We start from the raw sequence: 21,146 nt of genomic DNA on the forward strand, positions 1-21,146 counted from the left end.
TGTAGTCTACAGCTTAAAAATTATTTTGGAGTTTGAGAGTTTGTGGTTTGAGGATCAGTTTGTGAGTGGAGCCCCCTACTCACAACAAATGACCTCCGCAACTTCTAGGAGAGGGGGCATCTTTTTAGATAACAAGAGGGGTTTTGCTGGTTTTTCTGAGCTGGGGCTATGGGCAATGAATCTGAAATACTAATGTATGTATATTTTGCTACTTAGAGAGTTAGATGAGCAATAAAGTGATCTGTTACATTACTTGAAATGTATCAGGCATTTGTACTATAATTAAATGGTATAAAATCCTTCAGACTCTACAAAGAGCGAAAGCAGACATTGCAATGCTACAAGAAACTTATCTAATGAAAACACCCAAAGCTTAGGAGGCAATGGCAGGGAGAAATTTATCCTGCTCAGTCAGGATAAAGGCGAGCGGGAGTAGTCATATTGGTGGGGAAAAGAGTGCCATTTCAGGTAAATAAGATCACTGAAGATCCTGAAGTAGATACGTAACAGTGGTAGAATTGCTTTATAAATGTATTATGTAAATTATATGCCCCAAATGTTATGAGCATGTCTGTTTCACAAAATTATTTCATATTTTGTCTGGCTATGACCAGGCAAACTTGCTTACAGGAGGGGAATTTAATTGTTTACATGACCCGGTCCTGAATAAAACAACTTCTGGGACAAGGACAAAAGAAACTGTTGGGTGTCTCTTACCTATGCCAGAATTTAGATTTGGAGGGTGTTACATCCTATGACCCAAGAATGCACTCATGTCTCACAAGCACATAAAACCTGTTCGCGTGTAGACTACTTGTTAGTAGTGCGACCTTCTCTCAAGTCAGTAGAACAGAGATAATGGCTGCTGCTTTCTCAGTCCATTCAATGGTGTGGGATAGAGGTTGAAGGCCTTAGACCCTCAGACTCTCATAAAACCTAGAGTTTTCCCATGTAGTTATAGTTAGGGAATACTTAAAGAGTTAAGAAGCATTTGTGGAGACAAATGGGGCACACAGGGAGAACCCAATTCTTTTTCGGAAGACTGCCAAGTTAGTCCTAAGAGTTAAAGGGCTATCAATAAGGCTATTTTACATTTGGAGTGCTGTATGCAAGCAGCAAAAAGGACTCAGGAACAGAATCCTTGTGCAGGCAATAAAGCAAGAGTTTTAGAAGCACAAATTACTTCATCAGCACACCTTACTTCAAAAGCACACCTTACTTCATCAGAGAGCTAAAAAGGGCTTGAATTACTATCGCTGTAAATATTATAATTATGGCAATAAAGCAGGGAAATTACTAGCAAATTTAACTAAAAGATGGAGTCAGCCCCAATTTATAATGGCCATGAAAATGGCCTCAGGCCATTTGATGCATACCAACAAAGAATTATGTAAAATCTTTATGGATTTTTATTGCCAATTATATTCACCTGATCATCCCAAAGTACATGAATATTTGGCATCAATAGGCTTACTTAAATTGACAGAAGATCAGGTATCAAATTGAACTTCCTATTCAGGCACAAGAAATTCAGATGTGTATTCAGAGAGCACAACTTATGAAATCCCCTGGCCCAGACGGCTTCCCGATAGAATTTTATAAGCTGTTGATGAATCAGCTTCTCCTTCCTTTAGATAGTATGGCAGAAGAATGTAAAACAACTGAACACCCACCCTATTTTTCCAACAAGGCTCACATTATATTCCTTTTAAAACCAGAGTACCCAGAGTCTTATAAACCTATCTCCCTTTTAAAAATTTTTATCTCAAGCTTGTAGCCAAAATTATGGCAGACAGATTAGCACAATATCTTTCAACCTTAATAGGGGAAGCATAGGTAGGCTTTGTGAAAGATCGAGGCTCAGTTCTGAATATTCGCAGTTTGTTGGCATCAATGGAGTCCAGTACCTGGAATAAGACTCCTCCTCTTGTTCTTAGTTTTGATGCTGAAAAAGCTTTTGATAAAGTGGACTGGCTTTTCATGATGGAAACTCTGCAAGCATTTGGTATAGCAGGTTATTTTTTACAGGTTGTATATGCGCTATACATGGACCTGTGGCCTTGGAGATAGTGAATGACTCCCTTTCAGAACCTTTTGAAATAAGTAAGAGGCACAAAACAGGGATGCCCATTGTCCCAAGCGCTTTTCTTATTATCCTTAGAAGTTCAAAGAGGACAGTCGACAATCCTAATACAAAAGGAGTTCCCATTGGTTCATGGGCGACAAACATTTAAAGTGGTCACCTTCACGGACAATATTTTACTTCATATTACAGACCCAGTTACATCCTTTGACAATGTCTGCAGGAATTCATGAACTATAGCTTGCTAGCACCCTGATCTCTAAATCTGAATAAATATGAATCCCTACTAATGCAGGATACTGTGAAGCATCTATTTGGACCGACATGGGCAGATGAATGAATTAAATATTTGGGTATTAATATCTATAAAGATATTACCAGGTTGCATACAGCTAATTATAATAGATTACACGATGATTCTAAGCGCCTGCTATTGAATTGGAGAGATTTACCACTGTCACTAGTGGGCTGGATCAGTTTATTCCAGATGATAAATTTTGCCAAAATGGCTCTATATGGACCAAATTTTGCCAATATTCCTCGCTACCAAAAATATAAGAGATCAAGTTTCTAATTTGTCTTTTCATATGGAGACACTGAAAACCCCAGATAGCTTTGACTGCTCTGGTGGAGAGATGGGAAGGAGGAGGAATGGGCCTGGCCAATTTGCATTGGTACAATATGGCATGTTTACTTAAGTACATAGTGGATTGGTTAATGAATACTACATATTACACTTCTCAAATATTGGAGCAAAAGTTGGTTTTAACATTTCAATTACAGAGTACTGTCTCCCAACTCCCAGGTCAGCTACAATACAGTGAATCGAATAAACCACTTATGAAGGCTTGAAGATGGGTCTGTACTCAGTTGAAATTGAATTACAGGGTTTCTCACTCTCTCTCTAGTGCAGGTAATAAGACTTTCCAAACAGGAATTCGTCTGGCCATTTTTACAAAATGGGCCTCACTGGGTTTGCAAATAGTTGTGGCATCTTTTTGGGGACAGTGTTCAGATAGCCACTTGCCAAGATTTACAAAGAAAATGTTAATATGGAACAAATGTCATTTTTTCAAATGTAAGCTTTTTAAATATACAGGATCTTAAGTTGGAAAACAGGCAGCTCCTCTTGCATTTGTTTGATCAGGAGGATCCCTCATGCCACATGCCACACTGTTTCAGGGTTCTATAAGTTTTTGAAAAAAAAAAAAAAAAAGTATAAACCAGTAGTGTATCATTCCCAACAGAACCATTAGCAAGAGGAAATAGCTTTTCATCTTGCTCCCAATCATTACACCAACTGCTTTAAAAGACTTGAGCAAATTACTAGCAATATGGATCTGAGAGAAATCCAATATAAGTTTTAATCCGTTTTTACATACCACAGAGGCAAATCAAAGCTCTACATTTATCTACATCAGATTTGCATCAGAAATGTGGTACCCTTAGCCAATTTTGGACATGTCCCAAAATTCGTTTCGTGGCGAAAGGTCATGGGACTAATTTTTTCGGTGATGGAGACACGAGTACCTCTAAATGTAAGGGCAGTTTTATTTCATGACTTACATGCAATGCTCTTCCGCAACAGGGCCTATGGTGCAGAAAGGTATTTCTATTGGAAAAAAAAAATGCAATTTTGCAGAAATGGAGGGTACCTGAACCACCTACAACAATTACGAAATGCTATGGTTAATTTCTGAAAAATGGAAAAATGTGTACTTAAATATGATATGGTTAAGACCAAGCCTACATTTCTCCAGACATGGAATATGTATTTGCAATCACTATCATGTACAGCTCATAGCATGATTATGAATGATTTGTCTGTAAAGTAAATAAAATACACATGAGGGCAAGTAAGCCAACTATTGGTACATTTGAAGGATGGCATAGGTTGGGAATAATGTTTTTGTCTGATGTTTGTATACATTTCACTGTGTGCTTAGCAATGGATAATAGCTTACCATTGCAAAGTTTGTATGTTAATTTGATGAAAATGAAATAAGGGATTTCTTATATTTAAATAATTTTAAGAGAATATGACAGTCTTTCAATCCAAGAAATCTCAAAGAATTGAGACCTCCACTTATCTCTAACACGTGACAGTTTCCAACACTGAGTAATAATAAATCTCATGGCTAACATCTGAGGGACAAAATTTTTCATTTTGTCGACTACAGACAGGTTACCCGAGTATCCCAATAATGCTAGTCCTGGGCAGGATGCAGAACTCAAAACCTACTTTATAACATTTCCCTCAACACTTTCGACCTAAAATCTAGAAAAGGTGGACATGCAGATGAGATCCCTTTAAACCAGGGGTAGGCAAACTTTTTTGTGCTGGGTCCACATTTCAAGTTATCGACCGCAACGAGGGCCAAGTGAGCCTGGTGGGGGATTCCCTTTAGAGCTCAACATGACAACCAAACCCCCAGCACTTGCTGCAAGCATTTCAGTATCCAGCAGGCTTACGCACGATCATTTTTAGCACCTGAGGAGCCCCTTCAATCACAGATCCCAGCCTCTAACAAAATTAGCAAGATCTTCAACCCACGAGGTACAAGACGTTTTTCCCAGCTAGCAGACTACCTTACCTCGTTCACAAATGCAGAACAGAAACAGACCCTCACCAAAGAAGAAGAAAAAGGCCATAAAGTATAAATAGAAAGATGCAGACAAAACAATTTAACTGGAAACCACTACAAGACAGATTCATATTTCAGTGCAATAATGCAAAAACAGAAATATCACAATTCTTCATAAAACAATGTCAAAAAATATAAATCAATCATAACAGTGAATAAACCATAGTAATAAAAATATTTCAAAACAGATGAAGAATAGAATATATAATAGTTAAGAAGAATAAGGATAAAAAAAACATGAAATGTTTCCCAAAAATCAAATATTTCAAAACAGCAGTCATATCAAAAACCCAATAATTAAAACTAATAAGGATAAAAATGTTTGTCTCTCAATACCTACAAACTTTTGATTGGTGGATTAGTGGAGCGAAAGTGAGGAGCGAAAGTGAGGAGAACACACTTTCTCCTCTCTCTCTCATATACTCATACGTATACATTCACACTCAGTAATCCTTCTACCTTCTCTTCTCATTTCCCTCTTCTACTTCCTCCATCCCCCTTCCTTCTCACTCACCTTTCTTGCATTCACCCCCTTCCCTTCCCTTTCCTCTCAGTCAGTCACTCACTCTCCCATTCAACTCTTCCCTTGCATCTTATTCACTCCTCACTCCCAAACCTGTCAGTCAGGCTCCTTCTTTCACTCACTTTCTTCCCTCTGTCACACTTCCCTCCTTCCTACTCATGCCCTTCCTTCTCAGACAAACACCCTCTCCCCTCCTTCACACCCCTCCCATCTTTCACTCTTCTCTGTTACACACCCTCTCCCTCCCCTTTTCTCTCAGGCACTTTTCACCCTTACTTCCTCACACTTCCTGTCACTGTTCTGTCTTCTTCCTGCTGGCTGGATGCTGGAAGCCAGGCAGGTCAACTTCGGGCCCACCAAGCTTCAGGACCTCTTCTTACTGGCAGGGAGTGGGAGCCCCACAAGCACGCAATGCTGTAGGGTCTGTTCTTGCTAGCAAAGGGATGGGAACCCTGCCAGTGCATAATTTCATGCACCACAAGGCAGCCAGGCCCTCTTTTTGCACGGGCCACATATAATGTAAATTTTAAAAATCGATAGGAGGGCCGGAAGAAAGCTGATGAAGGGCCAGATTTGGCCCGCTAGTCATAGTTTGCCCACCCCTGCTTTAAACCAAACTTCCTCCAGAACCATGGACTATAGTTATGATTAAAATTATGATAAAACAATGAAAATATCTTAAGCATGAGGCAAGAGTTTAATCATTATGTCAACTCTTCTATGACATATTGAGATGTGGTGGACCTCTTCCCATATTTCATTCAAATCATCTTCATCAAGATTAAGTCAAAGTTCAAGATTCCATTTCATTATCAAAGAACACAAATGCAAATCTTTAGCCCTTAAAGTCCTCCATAAAGTACTGCTATAAATTTCATTTGGTTGGGGGGGTGGGGGAGGAAAGATCTCTACACAGACACCAAATCTACTAGATTCATCTGCCTGAGACTCCATCCACTCACTTTCATTTTAAGAAAATAAGATTTGCCATACTGGGTCAGATCAAAGGTCCATCAAGCCCAGCATCCTGTTTCCAACTGTGGACAATCCAGGTCATAAGCATCTGGCAGGATCTCAAAAGGTCGATAGACTCCATGCTGCTTATACCAAGGATAAGCAGTGGATTTCACCAAGTCCACTTTAATAATGGTTTATGGACTTTTCTTTCAGGAACTTGACCAAACCTTTTTTAAAAACATAATTACACTAACAGATTTTACCATATCCTCCAGCAAATTACTCCAGAGTTTAATTATGCATTCAGTAAAAAAACATATTTTCTATTTCTCTTAAATATATCACCTAGTAAATTCATTGCATGTCCCCTGGTCTTTGTACATTTTGAAAAAGAATAAACAGATTTGCATTAACCCATTCTACTCATTATTTTATAAATTTCTATCATATCCCCCCTCAGCCACCTCTTCTCCAAACTGAAGAGTCCTAACCTCTTTAGCCTTTCCTCATAGGGGAATCATTTCATCCCCTTTGTCATTCTGGTCACCCTTCTCTGTACCTTTTCTAATTCTGATATATCTTTTTTGAGCTGCGGTGACCAGAACTGCACACAATACTCAAGGTGCAGTTATACCATGGAGTGAAACAGAGGGATTATAATATTCTCTGTTTTATTCTCCATTCCTTTCCTAATAATTTCTAGCATTCTATTTGCTTTTTTTGGCCACCACCGCACACTGAATAGAGGATTTCAAATTACTATTCACGACGATGCCTAGATCCTTTTCCGGCATGGTGAATCCCAATGTAGAACTTTGCATTGTGTAGTTATAATTTGGGTTGCTCTTCCATACATACATCTCTTTACACTTGTCCACATTAAATGTCATCTACCATTTGGATACCCAGTTTCCCAGTCTTGCAAGGTCATCTTGCAATATTTCACAATCTTTTTGTGATTTAAGTATTTTTGAATAATTTTGAATCATCAGCAAATTTTATCACCTCACTCACTGTTACCGTCTCTAGGTCATTTCTAAATATGTTAAAAAGCAGCAGTCTTAGGAGCATTGCTATAAGTTATTGTATAGGTGGCTCTTGACACCAGTTCGATTGCATGCTATGTATTCTCATGTTCCTGATCAATGTTGGAGGAATTGCGGGCAGGCAGGTACTTATCTTCACATTTGGTGGACTTGCCCTTTTGTACTTCCTTTTTGGGACACTGTGCAACAGTGGCTATGGACCATTACTGAAGTGGACGTTCCCCTGCACTCGACCCACGTGCTCCTTCTCCTTCCCATTGAGGAGCTGCCTAAGCCTCTGCAATCCTTCACATCACAAGTCTATATTGCAGCCCGCTGTGAACGTGCCAAGGCCTGGAAATCGCCTCACTTACCATCTCTGCCTGCTGTGATTCATAGACTTTATTCTTGTTATAGGATGGCTCATCTCACTGCTCTGCGTCGTGACCGGATGGCTGCGCATCAGAGTTTATGGACTCCCTTTTTAAAGTGGCTTAACACTCATTCTAAGCCAGGGGGAATCTGAGAATTTTATCTTCTCTTTTATATTATACCTCATCCCCTTTTTGCGCGCCTTACGGCTTGATTCCAACTTGGACAAGTAAATAAATAACAAGAGACATTTTTGTTTCTTCGTGTGCTTTATTACAAACTTTATAATCTCGCCCTTACATTCTGCGCTATACACCACTGGTGTACGGTTTTGAACATCTTAACTTACTTTCCACATTACTCTTACAATACTGTTTTTGTTTCTATGATGTATATGCCTGACGAAGAGCAGGGAGAGGGAGGGGAGATAACTGGGGGTTTATTCTATGATAATCCAATTGACATATTTGCCTTTGTTTGTATACTACAGTATTGTTCATTACGTCAATAAAACTTTATATTTAAAAAAAAAAAAAAGCAGCAGTCTTAGTACAGATCTCTGGGGCACTCCACTATTCACCTTTCTCCACTGAGAAAACTGACCATTTACTCCCACTCTCCATGTTATATCTTTTCACCAGTTCTCAATCCACAACCAAACTTTGCCTCTTATTTCATGACTTTTTAATTTCTTCAGGAGTCTCTCATGAGGTACTTTGTCAAACACTTTCGAAAAAATCTAGATACACATCAACTGGCTCACCTTTACCCACAGCTTAAAAAAAAAAAAAAAGTGTATAAAATTGGTGAGACAAGACTTACCTCAGCTAAATTCAAGCTTTGTCTCATTAAACTATGTCTATCTATGTTTAGTAATTTTGTTCTTTAGAATAGTTTCAACCATTTTTCCTGGCACTGACTAAAAACCAGTAGCCTGACGTTTCCTGGATCAACCCTGGATCCCTTTTTAAAAACCAGTGTTACATCAGCCAACCTCCAATCTTTATGTACCGTAGCTGATTTTGATAGTCAACAGATTACTAATAGGTCTACAATTTCATTTTTCAGTTCTTTCAGCACTGTTTACCATCTGGCCCATTAATTTTCTAGTCTTTAGTTTGTCAATTTGCCCTAGTAAATCTTCCAGGTTCACTGAAATTTGTTTCAGTTCCTCTGAATCATAATCTTTAAATATTACTTCTGGCATGGATATCTGTCTTACAATATCCTCAGTCAATACAGAAGCAAATAATTTAATTAATGTCCTCCCTTATGTACTTTTTACCCCTCTATCATCTAATGTTCCAACTTACTCCCTCACAGGCTTTTTGCTTCAAATGTACCTGAAAAAGTTTTTATTATAAGTTTTTGCTTCCACAGCAAGCTTATTTTCAAATTCTGTCTTTGTCTTCCTTATCACTGCTTTGCATCTAACTTGCCAGTGCTTATGCTGTTCCCTGTTTTCTTCATTTGGATCCCTTTTCCACTTTTTGAAAGATTATTTTGGCTAGAATATCCTCTCTCACCTCAAATTTTAACCATGTTGGCAGTAGTTTAGCCTTCCTTCCACCTTTTTTTAATGCACGGAATGCATCTGTTCTGTGCTTCCAAGATGGAATTTTAAACAACATTCATGCCTGATGTAAACTATTGACCTTTGGAGATCTTCTTTTCATTTTTCTCATTTTCTCATAACCTCCCTTTGGAAAGATAAATGCTATCACAGTACATTTCCTTAGCATCTTTCCTCCCGTTATCAAATCAAATTAGATCATGTTATGATCACCATTACCAAATGGCTCTAACACCATTACTTCTTTCACCAAATCTCTGCCAACTCATCTCAAGTCTAGGTGTTACATACTATATGTACACCGACGACATTCAACTCCTCATTCCAATAACCTCAACGATCGAAGATGCACTGAGTCTAACAGCCAACCACCTTATCACAATCAGAAACATGCTGAACCACCTAAAACTATGCCTCATCATGAACAAAACTGAATGCATCCTCATTGAAAGAAACAACACAGGCCAAATAACCCCACTGCCGCCATTACAAATCGACAACACTAACATCCAACTGAAGAACAACACTAAGGACCTCGATATCTGGATCGACAACAAACTAAACCACAAAAAGCACATCGCGACGAAAACTAAAGGCAGCTTTTATAAACTACGCATACTTAAACATCTTAAACCGCTACTACACCAACAAGAATTCAGAACTGTCCTGCAATCACGTATTTTCACCAGCATCGATTACTGCAACTCTCTCCTGATTGGACTTCCCAAATCTGCCTTAAAACCTCTCCAACTGTTGCAGAACCAGCAAGAAAACAAAAATCAGACCACATCTCCCCTGTTCTGAGAAGTCTGCACTGGCTTCCAGTCGAACAAAGAATCAAGTTCAACACTTTAACTATCTTACACAACGCTATTTACAGAACAGAGAACAACGCCCTCGATAACATGATCCAGATACACAAACCACAATGCACAAGAACAACCAGCAAACTGCACCTAACCATACCCCCTCTTCCTTCAGCTAAGCTTTCCAACACTAGGAACAGAGCGTTCTCCATTGTGGGACCGAAAGCATGGAATTCCTTACCAGACTACTTAAGCACAATCAGCGACACCAAATCATTCAAAAAGGAGCTCAAAACTTGGATTTTCAGTCAACCATTCACAGAAGTTGTTAAACTGTAAACCGGAGTGAAGGCAGCTTGCTATACCTCGGTATATAAACGATCCTAAATAAATAAATAAATCTATCATGCTTCCACTAAGGATTAGGTCTAAAATAGTTCCTCTCCCCCCTTTGTCTGTCCTTATACCAGTTACTCCATTAAGCAATCATTTATTTCATCTAGAATCTTTACCTCCTTAGCACGTCCTGATGAGACATTTACATAGACAATACTGGGGTAATTGAAATCACTCATTATTACTGTGCTTCTAATTTTGTTACCTTCTCTAATTTCTGTTAGCATTTCATCATCTGTCTGTTCATTTTGGCCAGGTGGATGGTAATACACCCCAATGTTATTCTATTCCTCTTCTCACATGGGGCCGAATTTTAAGACATACGCGTGGGCGTAGATTTGTGCGCGCAACCCGGCGTGCACAAATCTACACCTGATTTTATAACATGTGCGTGCAGCCGCGCGCATATTACAAAATCCGGGGTAGCGCGCACAAGGGGGTGCACACTTGTGCACCTTGCGTGCGCCGAGCCCTAGGAGTGCCCCGATGGCTTTCCTCTGAGGGAACTTTCCTTCCGCCCCCCCGCCCCCCCACCTTCCCCTCCCTAACCCTATCTAAACCCCCCCTTACTTTTGTTAAATAAGTTGCACCTGCCTCTGGGCAGGCGTAGGTTGCGCGCGCCGGCCAAGTGCCAGCGTGCAATCCCCTGGCACGGCCACTGTGCCGGAGGCCTCGGTCCCGCCCCTTCCCCGCCCCTTTTTCAAGCCCCAGGACATGCGCGTGTCACTGGGCCTATGCAAAACAGGCTTGGCGCGCACAGGAGCAGGTTTTCGGGGTTACGTGCGTAACCCTTTTAAAATCCGCCCCATGGAATTTCTATCTATAAAGATTCTACATTGCATTCTGTTTCCTGTAGAACTTTAATCCTGTTTGACTGTATACCCTCTAACGTAGTGCCACCCCTCCATCAGTTTGATCCATCCTATCATTGCAATATAATTTGTACTCTGGTATCACAGTGTCCCATTGATTAACTTCCTTCCCCTAGGTCTCTGAGATGCCAATTATATCTACCTCTTCATTCAGTGCAATGCATTCTAATGTCCCCATCTTGTTTTTTAGACTTCTATCATTTGTATACACAGACTTACAAAGGATGTTTTTTGTTTGTATTAACAATCTGCTCATCAATTGACAGGAGTAATTTGGAATCCTTCGGCTCTGTCTGCTCTTTACTTAAAAGGCACTGGGGCTATTTTTAACATTTATTGCAACCTATCAGGATGCCCTGACTTCCCTGTTTTGCTAGTATCCTTCAAAAGAGACATCATTCCAAACCATGCGCTTCTGAGCAAATGTCGGCTTTCCCTGATCATATAGTTTAAAAGCTGTTTTATCATCTTTTTAAAGTGCCAGCAGCCTAGTTCTACTCTGGATAAGGTGAAACCCATCCCGCCGAAATAGCTCCCCCTTCCCCAGAATGTTCCTCAGAAAATCTACACTCCTCTTCCCTACACAATTGTCTCATCCATGCATTGAGACTCTGGAGCTCAGGCTGCCTCTGGGATCCTGCATATGGAACAGGAAGCATTTCTGAGAATGCCAACCCTGGAGGCTCTGGATTTCAGTTTCCTACTTAAGTGTCAAAATTTAACCTCCAGAACCTCCCTCCTACACTTTCCTATGTCAATGGCACCCATATGTACCACACAACAGTCAGTTCCTCCCCAGCACACTCTAAAAATCTTATCTAGGTGGCACATGAGGACCATTACCTTCACACCAGGCAGGTAAGTTAACAAGCAATCCTCATGCCCACAGCCACTCAGCTATTTACTTTCCTAATGATCAAATACTCACTACTGTGGTCTTCCCTCCTAGTCATGGATCCCTGGAGACACATCCCCAGTGTGCGACAATACAGCATCACTTGAAGGGCAGGTCCTAGCTACAGGGTCACATCCTGCCGCACTAAGGTGATGACCTCCTGCCAGGTGAACATGCTCCTCCAAAGCAACACAAGGGCTACTTGTCGGAAGCTAGGACATCTCCACTATATCTCTGAAGGTCTTCTCTATCTAAGCTCCTCCAGGTGTGCCACTCTGGCCTCCAGAGATCGATCTTGTTCTCTGAGAACCAGGAGCAGTTTGCATGGGTCACACACATACAACATCTATTTAAAATAATTCATATCCCATGCCCTCCAAAGTTAAGGGCAGGTAACAAAAAAAAAAAAAGAGTCATGAAAATTCAAGGACAAATACAACACGATTAAAACACACAAAGGTGTCTGGACAAAGCTTATCCGGAAGGTTGAGGGCCTAGCTTAAAAAGAGATATGCCTGTTAAGTAGCCGACTGGATCATATACTAAAAGATCTTTGAATGCTTGGTTGAAGAAAAATATTTTTAGGCTTTCTGGAATTCCTTTGGGTCACTGTTGGATGGGTAAGGAGTTCCACAGGGTTGGATCCACAATAGAGAAAGACCGCTCTCCAGTGGAGTCAAGAAGAGTGAAATGAGGAGAAGGAATTTCAAGTAACGAATGCTTAGAGGAACGTAAGGTTCTACTAGGAGTGTATAACTTAAGAGTGGTTTTTGTCCGGGGAAGGTGATATTGTACATTAAGTTGTGGATAAAGATCTCACCAACAAGCAGATAATCATACATGTGGCACTCAGTGCAAAAAACTGGATAGCCTCCAAATTGCTGCTGGTCTTCTGTCTGCATCTTCATTTTATTAAGTTGCTAAAGTTTTAAAGCTGATTATGGAGTAGTATGTCTTTCAATTTAGTGAGAGATTTTTCTAAAGCTTCACTATGAACAGAGTAGACTCTGGAATTTTGTACTAACTGATCAGATGCTCGAAGGGAACTATATGTCCCACCACCCAAAGCTGACATCTTAAATCTTTATTTTCCCAAACTTCTAAATTATCAAAGAAGGAATATACAGAAATGGAAGGATTGTGTCAAATTAGTGCTAGTTGTTTATTATTCAAGCCTAAACTGTTTTGAACTTGCCTTCCAATTAAAAAACTTTTATAGTGACAGTTCAATCTTGCATTTTGTTTTAGCTTTTTACCTTATTCGACTACACAGCAGCAAAGTTATGCTAATGTTTGAAATAACAGGCCAGCCGATCCTCTAGTCTAAACCAAAAAAAAAAAAAAAAGTCAGCTATGATAGAGTGGGCAGACCTCACCCATTAAATGGGAAAGAAAGAGAGAGTTAAACCTGTGGCTGCGGAAGCTGCGCAGATTGCAACATTAAATGGGTGAGCCCAGGAGAAGCCACTTAAGGCTCTATTTAAAGAGCAGGTGTCAACCCATTGAGAGCACTCCCAGGAGAAAGAGCCCCAGAGGCCGAGCTCCTAGAAGCCAGCTCTCTGCTCCTGTTGGTGTGTAACTCATGTGGCCACGGTGAAAAGGAGTGAATTCCAGAGGCATTAGCTGTTAAAGGGAAAAAGCAGAGCAAGAGAGGCAGGCCTACCTGTGCTGACATGTCTGAAGTTAGCTATACCTGCGAGGACTGAAGCTGGAGTGAGGCTTTTTTGATTTACAGTTGTGCACACTTAACAGGACCAGACCCTGGTTCAGAAATAACATGATGCCTGTGTAGTGGGAAACCACATACTTTGCAGGTTTCCTTCGCACGGAAGCAAGCAAAGATCAGAGGAAAGTTCTGATGAAATCACAAAGGGGCGACTTTTTAACAGTTATCGCAAGTCAGCCCTCAAATGAGACTTTGAAAATGGCCCTATGATGCCAAGAGTTTTCTTTTGGAAAAAATTACTTCTGCCCTCGCTTCATGGTGTCCAACAGCATAGCCTCCTACTAATGCTGAACAGCACTAGTGAGCAGCACTGCATATGTCCGGCAGCATTCTAGAAATGCTAAGTGATAATCATAGTTGTAGGAGATTTGGAGTAGGAGGCATTTGGAAAGGATACTATACTCCACTATCAGGGTCTCAGCCGGCAGATCACATCCTGGGAACCTCTTGTTACTCAGAATTTCCTTTTAGGGGACAGCAAAAGATGTGCACGCCTACAGGCAAACAGGTGACACCAGGTTGTTGAGCGAGCTGTCAAATACATATTTCGCATGTTCGTAAGAGAGTGGGACCCTGCCAATGAAGAACTAAACTGGCTGACAATAACATTTTCCCAGCTAGACCAATCACCATGACTGAATGAGATGAATTACTCGGGAGATGGGGAAGGTGGCAGTTATATATATATATATATATAAAAGAGTCTCAATCCCAAGGTCTCCTTCGGTCAACTCTATGGCCCCTTTAAAGAGGTGAGACTGTCAAGTCCTCTGAAAGCAGTCTTGTTTTGTTTTAAAAGAAAAAGCACTCACTGCCAAGTTCAGTCAGTAAAAGCCAAACATTGAAAAAAATTAATTTCAGTGTCCCCCTATTAAAACTTAGCAGTGATTAAAAAAGAGAGACCCATAAGATCCCCAAGTCATTCATTTTTCTGGGATACACCAGAACAGTTGCTCCTTTTTTTTTTGTTTTGTTACAACTGCATGCCCTGACTCAGAACTACAGAAGTATCCATATGACAATAAATCAGAAAATAAGAAAAATTCTACAACACTTTGGATTGTATTAAAAAGCCAGTGGAAGGCCCTGGCTTAGCAATCGCCTTCAAGTTACATACTCGACTTAAGCTCAAACCAAAAGTAGCTTAGAATACTCCAAGCACCCCCACATGAGAACGGAGACCCAATTCCTGACCCAGATGAGTTCAATTGGTCCAGGATAGGTATAACGTCAAAATGAATCCTCCACACAGTACAAACCGCTCCATGAAAGATAATTCCAGATATGGTTTCAAATAATTGCATCAAAATTAAAAAAATCAATCTATTGTTATTCATGCCTTTCATAAGACAAAAAATATCACACTCTTTGTTTCCACAAATTGGGGAAATTAAGGGTCTTACTTTAGAAACACACACACAGATAAACAAAAAAAAAAAAAAAGGTTTACCAATTACCCTGAAGCACAAAAAGATAGGAAAACAATATGAACATCTACAGCCCAAGTTCAGGGCAGAGGGCCATTGGCACTAGAGGAGCAGGGCCATATCCAAACATAATTTGAAAAAAGTAAAAACTGCTCCCGAAAAATACAAAAATATACTTTGAATTAAAATCAAGAGGGTAGAACTTCCACAAACAAGATATATATTTAAATCCAGTTATGACAAAGTAAGAATACAACCACAGCAAAAAACTGGATGCATATGGATATTGGCAATCTATTTACAGAGGGCCTCAAATATACCTCAGATAACAACAGCGAGTGCACTTCAATAGTAACAGGTCCTCAATCCAGCAGCTTCAGCTCCTACTCGAGAAGTTCAGGACTGAGAACTTTCCGGCAAAAAAGAAAAGAGCAAGACTATCCCCTTCCCCTGAGCTCTTGAAGACCCGCTCAGATGTGCTCCAGATTTACGAAGAGCATTGAAAAGTTCTTACCATTGGAAGCTGAAGGGTGAAGTTTCTGCTGCTCTCTGAACCCCCTCTGAATCCGCAACGTGGCCCACTGTTCAAGGAGAAAAAAAAAAAAGGGGGAGAAAAGCAACACATTAACAAGCTGTCTTAAAAACACCTCCCCCTCCTCCTCCTCCCACTTCAATAAACCTCTCTCATTTTGTGCCTATGGGAAAATCTCTCATAAATCAGACCCCTGGTTTTGGAACATCCACTCCTCATTGAACCGGAGCCCATTCATCCCACTGAGCAAACCGTTCAACGGTCAATTCACAGCAAATCTGATTGCGGGGTAAATTCCATCTTAAATATTTATAAACCAACCCATGCCTTAAGGTTTGAGAATAAATGATTGTCAGAGATTCCCTTAAATATGAAGAGAAATGCATTCAAATAACTGAACATTCAAACCACACAATGTCTTGCTGGAGATACATAGGGGGCATTAGATGTTAGGTAGAACGGAGCCAAGGTTGGGGACAGGGCTAACTTTCTGGTCAAATACTGAAATCATAGATAAGACCAGATTTTACGTATGAAGAGATTAAACTGGAAGTCTTCTTGACTTTTTGAAAGCTGCTCTGAAAAGTGACAGAAGGATTTCATGGTCACCGAAACTTTATCGAAAGGACAAAATGGTAGGTAACCGTCTGCCTCACATTTGTGCATGCTGACTGAATGAAAAGCACATGCTGTGCCGTTTGTAGCTGAGCTGATCGTTTGAACTAGATGGCTTATTAATAGCAGACCGGATACACTACATGCCCTGGTCTTGGTCTTATATCCTGCATACTCTGTTTTTAATGTAATACTCCTGCATACTCTGTTTTTAATGTAAACCGGTATGATTTGTATCTGGTACAAGAATGTCGGTATATAAATTCAAAATAAATAAAAATAAAAAAAATAAATAAATATCCTATTACCAACTGTCGTCAGCATCAGTTCTGTTAGCAATTCAGACCTTTAGACGGGGGGTGGGGGGAGTTAGAATGTAGTGCTCCCTATAGAGCTAAAATTGGCTTGGGACATCAGCATCGTGGGCTGCATTGCAATGTCACTCACCAATCGTGAATCACCAGAGATGAAGGGAAAAAAACACATTTAAAACTATTTTAAAACTCTTTAGTTACCTTAACCTGCTACCCTAGTGAAATTTCTTTATGCGTAAAGAAAGATGATAATTTTTTATTAAATATTATGGCTGTTTCTTATGGCTTCATGCTCCTATACCTTGCTTCTTAGGATATCACTTGTTTGATTTATACTTTATAGTTATATTATATACTTTTCAGCACTTTAAAACAAATTACATTCAGGTACTGTGGGTATTTCCCTGTCCCTAGAGGGTTTACAGTCTAAGGGGATCATTAACTCAGCCACGACAGGCATTTATCACCTGATAAACCCCTATCGTGGCAAGAGCGTGCGATATTTTTGCAAAAATAACGTAGGCATTTAAATGACCCCAGTCCATCCAGGGCTAACCTTTATCTCCCTGGTGGCCTAGTGGGGCATGGAGTGCCCCCCTAGACTCCAGACCAGCAGCTCAATAGCAAAAAAATGGTGCCATCTGGCCGCCTTTCTAGGTATGCCCCTATCACATGATGGCACCAGGTAGGGGCTGGGTGGGCCGAGATCGGGAGATCCTGGCTAGAGCAACAGACTACAAAGACATAAGTCCCCTGGTGCAGTGCAGGCCTTTCAAAACATCAGCTGACATCAGGGCAAATTTGTTTGCATTTAATTGTTTCTGTATTACTCAGGGTTAATGACAACATTTGAATTTTTAAAATGCAAAAGAAAAATGTTTTTAAAAATTTACTAAGGGTGAATGAATGAGAAGACCAGGGTACCTCTGTTTAGAGAAGTCTTACACTTTCTCGGCTTGCTGATGGAGCAAACTTTCTTTATCTTTGATTTAATAAAGGGCTGCAGCGATTTGGCCCAGTAGGGTGCATACGTTCTCTTTGGGAACATTGGAGGGCGGGTTTCTAATTCTTTTGTCCATGCTTTTTGGGGATGCCCTATTATTTCTCATTTTTGGAAGAAACTAGTGCTTTACATAAATAATCTGTTGGGATGTGCTTTGCCTTTGCAGCCCAAAACATTATTTGAAATGCGTTTATCTATATATATTTTAAAGCCAGAGGAGAGACTTCTTGTGAGGAAATTACTAGCTCAGGAGAAGCATTCAATCTTGTTGGTTTGGAGGGGAAACAACTCTCCTCCTTACTGGCAATGGCGCCATGCTGTGCACTCCACGATGTATATGGAGTCTTTGGCAGCTCATTCCCCTTTTAGATCTAAGACCAGATTTTTTGGGAGTATAGGATTTGTATATCCAAATTCTTTCAAGCAGAGCTAGGAGCTTAATTTTGAATACCTTGTAGAGAATATTGGTTACCCACACACTTGGAGGTAGAATCTGGGGGTAGGGGGTAAGGAGAGGGAGGTGGGGTCTGGAAGGGTAGGAAGAGTTGGGCTTTTGGGTAGGGTCAGATGTGCAAGAACACGGCATCTGACTGGTTGGTGAACTTTCCTTGGTAGGTGAGGGTGGTTAGTTGGGATGGCAGTAACCAGGAGGGAATTAGGAAGTATATATTAACATTTGCATAAATAGTTTTGTGTTGGCTTGTTAATGCGCTGGGGAACTATGACTACTACCGTATATGTATTTCTATGTTTGTGAAAATTCAAAATGTACACCTTCTCCTGGTTTTGTTTGCATTCTTGAAATTAATAAAATATATTTAAACATAAAAATACAATCTGCTATGGAGGATATCAAAGGCAGCCTGAAAGGGCAGTCGAAGTGCTTAGACTACCCAGAGCAGCACATTTCGGCCCAAGATGATAGGCTGGCCGAGGCAGAGCACTAAGTCGTGGAACTGACTGAAAAAAATGCAGCGTTAACAGAGCGCCTTGAGAACTAAGAAAATCGAAACAGGCGCAATAATGTAAAGATCATCAGCCTATCCGAAAGGTTGCAAGAGGACGAATTAATGACTTTTTTGAAAAATGGCTTCCTGATCGTGTTGGCGTAGTGATTCCGCAGGATCGCCTCAGGTGTGAGCGGATACACCATATTGACCCGCCACATGCTAGGGAAGGCAAGCCTAGGCCAGTCATGGCACATATCCTGAATTGGTCTCATAAGATCAAGATCAACAAGCAGCCGAAGAATACATGGGAAACAAAATCTTGCTTTTTAATGATTTTTTTAGCTCAAATTGCTGCACAGCGGAGAGAAATGTTGATGGCGTGTTCCAAATTACACCAGAGAGGGATCTGATTTGCTTTACTGTTTCCGGACAAGCTTAGAGTACACTTCGATAATAAAACCAAAACAGAAGCTGCCACGTTCCTGTCCACCCTTGAAAAAGAAAATAAGGAGTGATAGCATAGTGTTTGTATAATCAGACACCAGCAAGTAACTTCAACAGTTTTACTGCTAAGCGATTCTCAAGCTTAATCACACATGTTCACTGATGGATAACCTGTTGGATAGTCTCAAGTGGGATGTGGCTCTGAAAACTTTGGATATGTGGTCTATAACTTCAGGTTGGATATGACTTTTATGCCAGTCTAACTTTTTCTTGGTTCATAGAAACATAGAAATGAAGGCAGAAAAGGACCAAATGGTCCATCCAGTCAGCCCAGTAAACTTATGGTAGTTTGTGCTGTGCCATGTAGGTTACCCCATGCTTATCTGTTTCCCAGACCATAAAATTAGGGCCCTCGTTGGTTGCTATTTGAATCCAATTCTCCTTTACCCCTGTGCTTATAAGTTTCCCACACTAGCCCTCGTTGATTGCTGTTTATTTTTTTTATTTATTTATTATTTTTATATACCGCCATTCGATCTCAATCGGGATATCACATCGGTTTACATTCAGGTACTGTAGGTATTTCTCTATCCCCAGAGGGCTTACAATCTAAGTTTTGTACCTGAGGCAATGGAGGGTAAAGTGACTTGCCCAAGGTCACAAGGAGCGACAGCAGGACTCGAACCCTGGTCTCCTGGTTCATAGTCCACTGCTCTAACCACTAGGCTATTCCTTATTTAACAAATTTTATATACCGTCATATGGAAACGTCAAAATAACGCCATCATAACGGTTTACAAAATTAGGTTATAGGGATAAAGGTTGACAAGGGGTGTAAAAACATAACATGTTATTAGGCTTAGTAGTAAACAAATCCATGCTTAAGATCAAAACAAGTTCATTCTTATTTTGAAAAGCATAGTTGTGCTGATATTCATTTAATCATGAGGTTGTAATGGAGGGGGTGATGATTAGTTGATTCTTTGGGTGGTTTGATATGCTTTGTTGAACAACCAAGTTTTTAATTCTCTTTTGAATGTTTTTAGGTTTTCTTGAATTCTGAGTTTAGTTGGGAGGGAGTTCCAAAGTTTTGGGCTACCAAGGGATATCGCTCTATTTTGAGTAGCGGTTGAATCCAATTCCCTGTTATGCCTTGCTGTTGAAGCAGAGAGCAATGTTTGAGTAGCATCAAGTATTAGTCTTATTGGTTAAAGTGTAGTAACCGCCACATCAGCAAGTTACATTCATATTTGTTTCCTCAGTCCGTAAAAGTCGGGGCCCTCAGTTGCTGAATAAATCCAATTCCCCTTTTCCCCAGCCTCTGAAACAGAAAGCAATGATGGAGTTGCATCAACAGTATCAAGGCTTATTGGTTCACGGTAATAACTGCCGCACCATCAAGTTCCTCCATGCACTCTTTTCTTCATTTCCATCCTTTAGCCTTTAGGGATCCACAGTTACTTATCCCATGACCTTTCGAATTCTTCCACTATCTCGGTTTTTACCACCTCCTCTGGAAGGGCATTCCAGGCATCCACTACCCTCTCCATGAAAAAATATTTTATGATGTTCGTTCTGAAGTGTCCCCCTTGGAGTTTCACTTCGTGACTCCAAGTTCTACTGAATTCTTTCCAACGGAAAAGGTTTGACGTTTGTACATCATTAAAATCTTTTAGGTATCTGAAGGTCTGTATCATATCGCCCCTGCACCTCCTCTCTTCCAGGGTATACATATTCATATCCTTCAGTCTCGCCTCATAGGTTTTATGATACTCTCGCCACACCATTTTGGTAGCCTTTCTCTGGATTGCCTCCATCCTGTCTCTATCCCTTTTGAGATAATGGCTCCACAATTGAACACAATACTCCAGATGAGGCCTCACCAAGGACCTGTACAAGGGCATCACAACCTCCTTTTTTCGCTGTTTATTCTTCTCTCTATGCAGCCCAGAATTCTTCTGGCTTTAGCTATCACTCTGTCACATTGC

The 21,146-nt window shown here is 40.4% G+C and overlaps 1 protein-coding gene across 1 annotated transcript in view; it reads right to left on the bottom strand.

The window, feature by feature from the left end:
• Positions 1-21,146, bottom strand: part of GPAT3 (glycerol-3-phosphate acyltransferase 3) — a 115,869-nt gene that overhangs the window by 85,476 nt on the left and 9,247 nt on the right. Inside the window, exon 2 of the mRNA XM_029599392.1 lies at positions 15,815-15,881. Within this exon, the coding sequence (XP_029455252.1) occupies positions 15,815-15,881 (67 nt within the window). The remainder of the gene's footprint in view (positions 1-15,814; positions 15,882-21,146) is intronic.

This window comes from Rhinatrema bivittatum, chromosome 1 (assembly GCF_901001135.1).
Source record: "Rhinatrema bivittatum chromosome 1, aRhiBiv1.1, whole genome shotgun sequence".
NCBI classification, from domain to species: Eukaryota; Metazoa; Chordata; class Amphibia; order Gymnophiona; family Rhinatrematidae; genus Rhinatrema; species Rhinatrema bivittatum.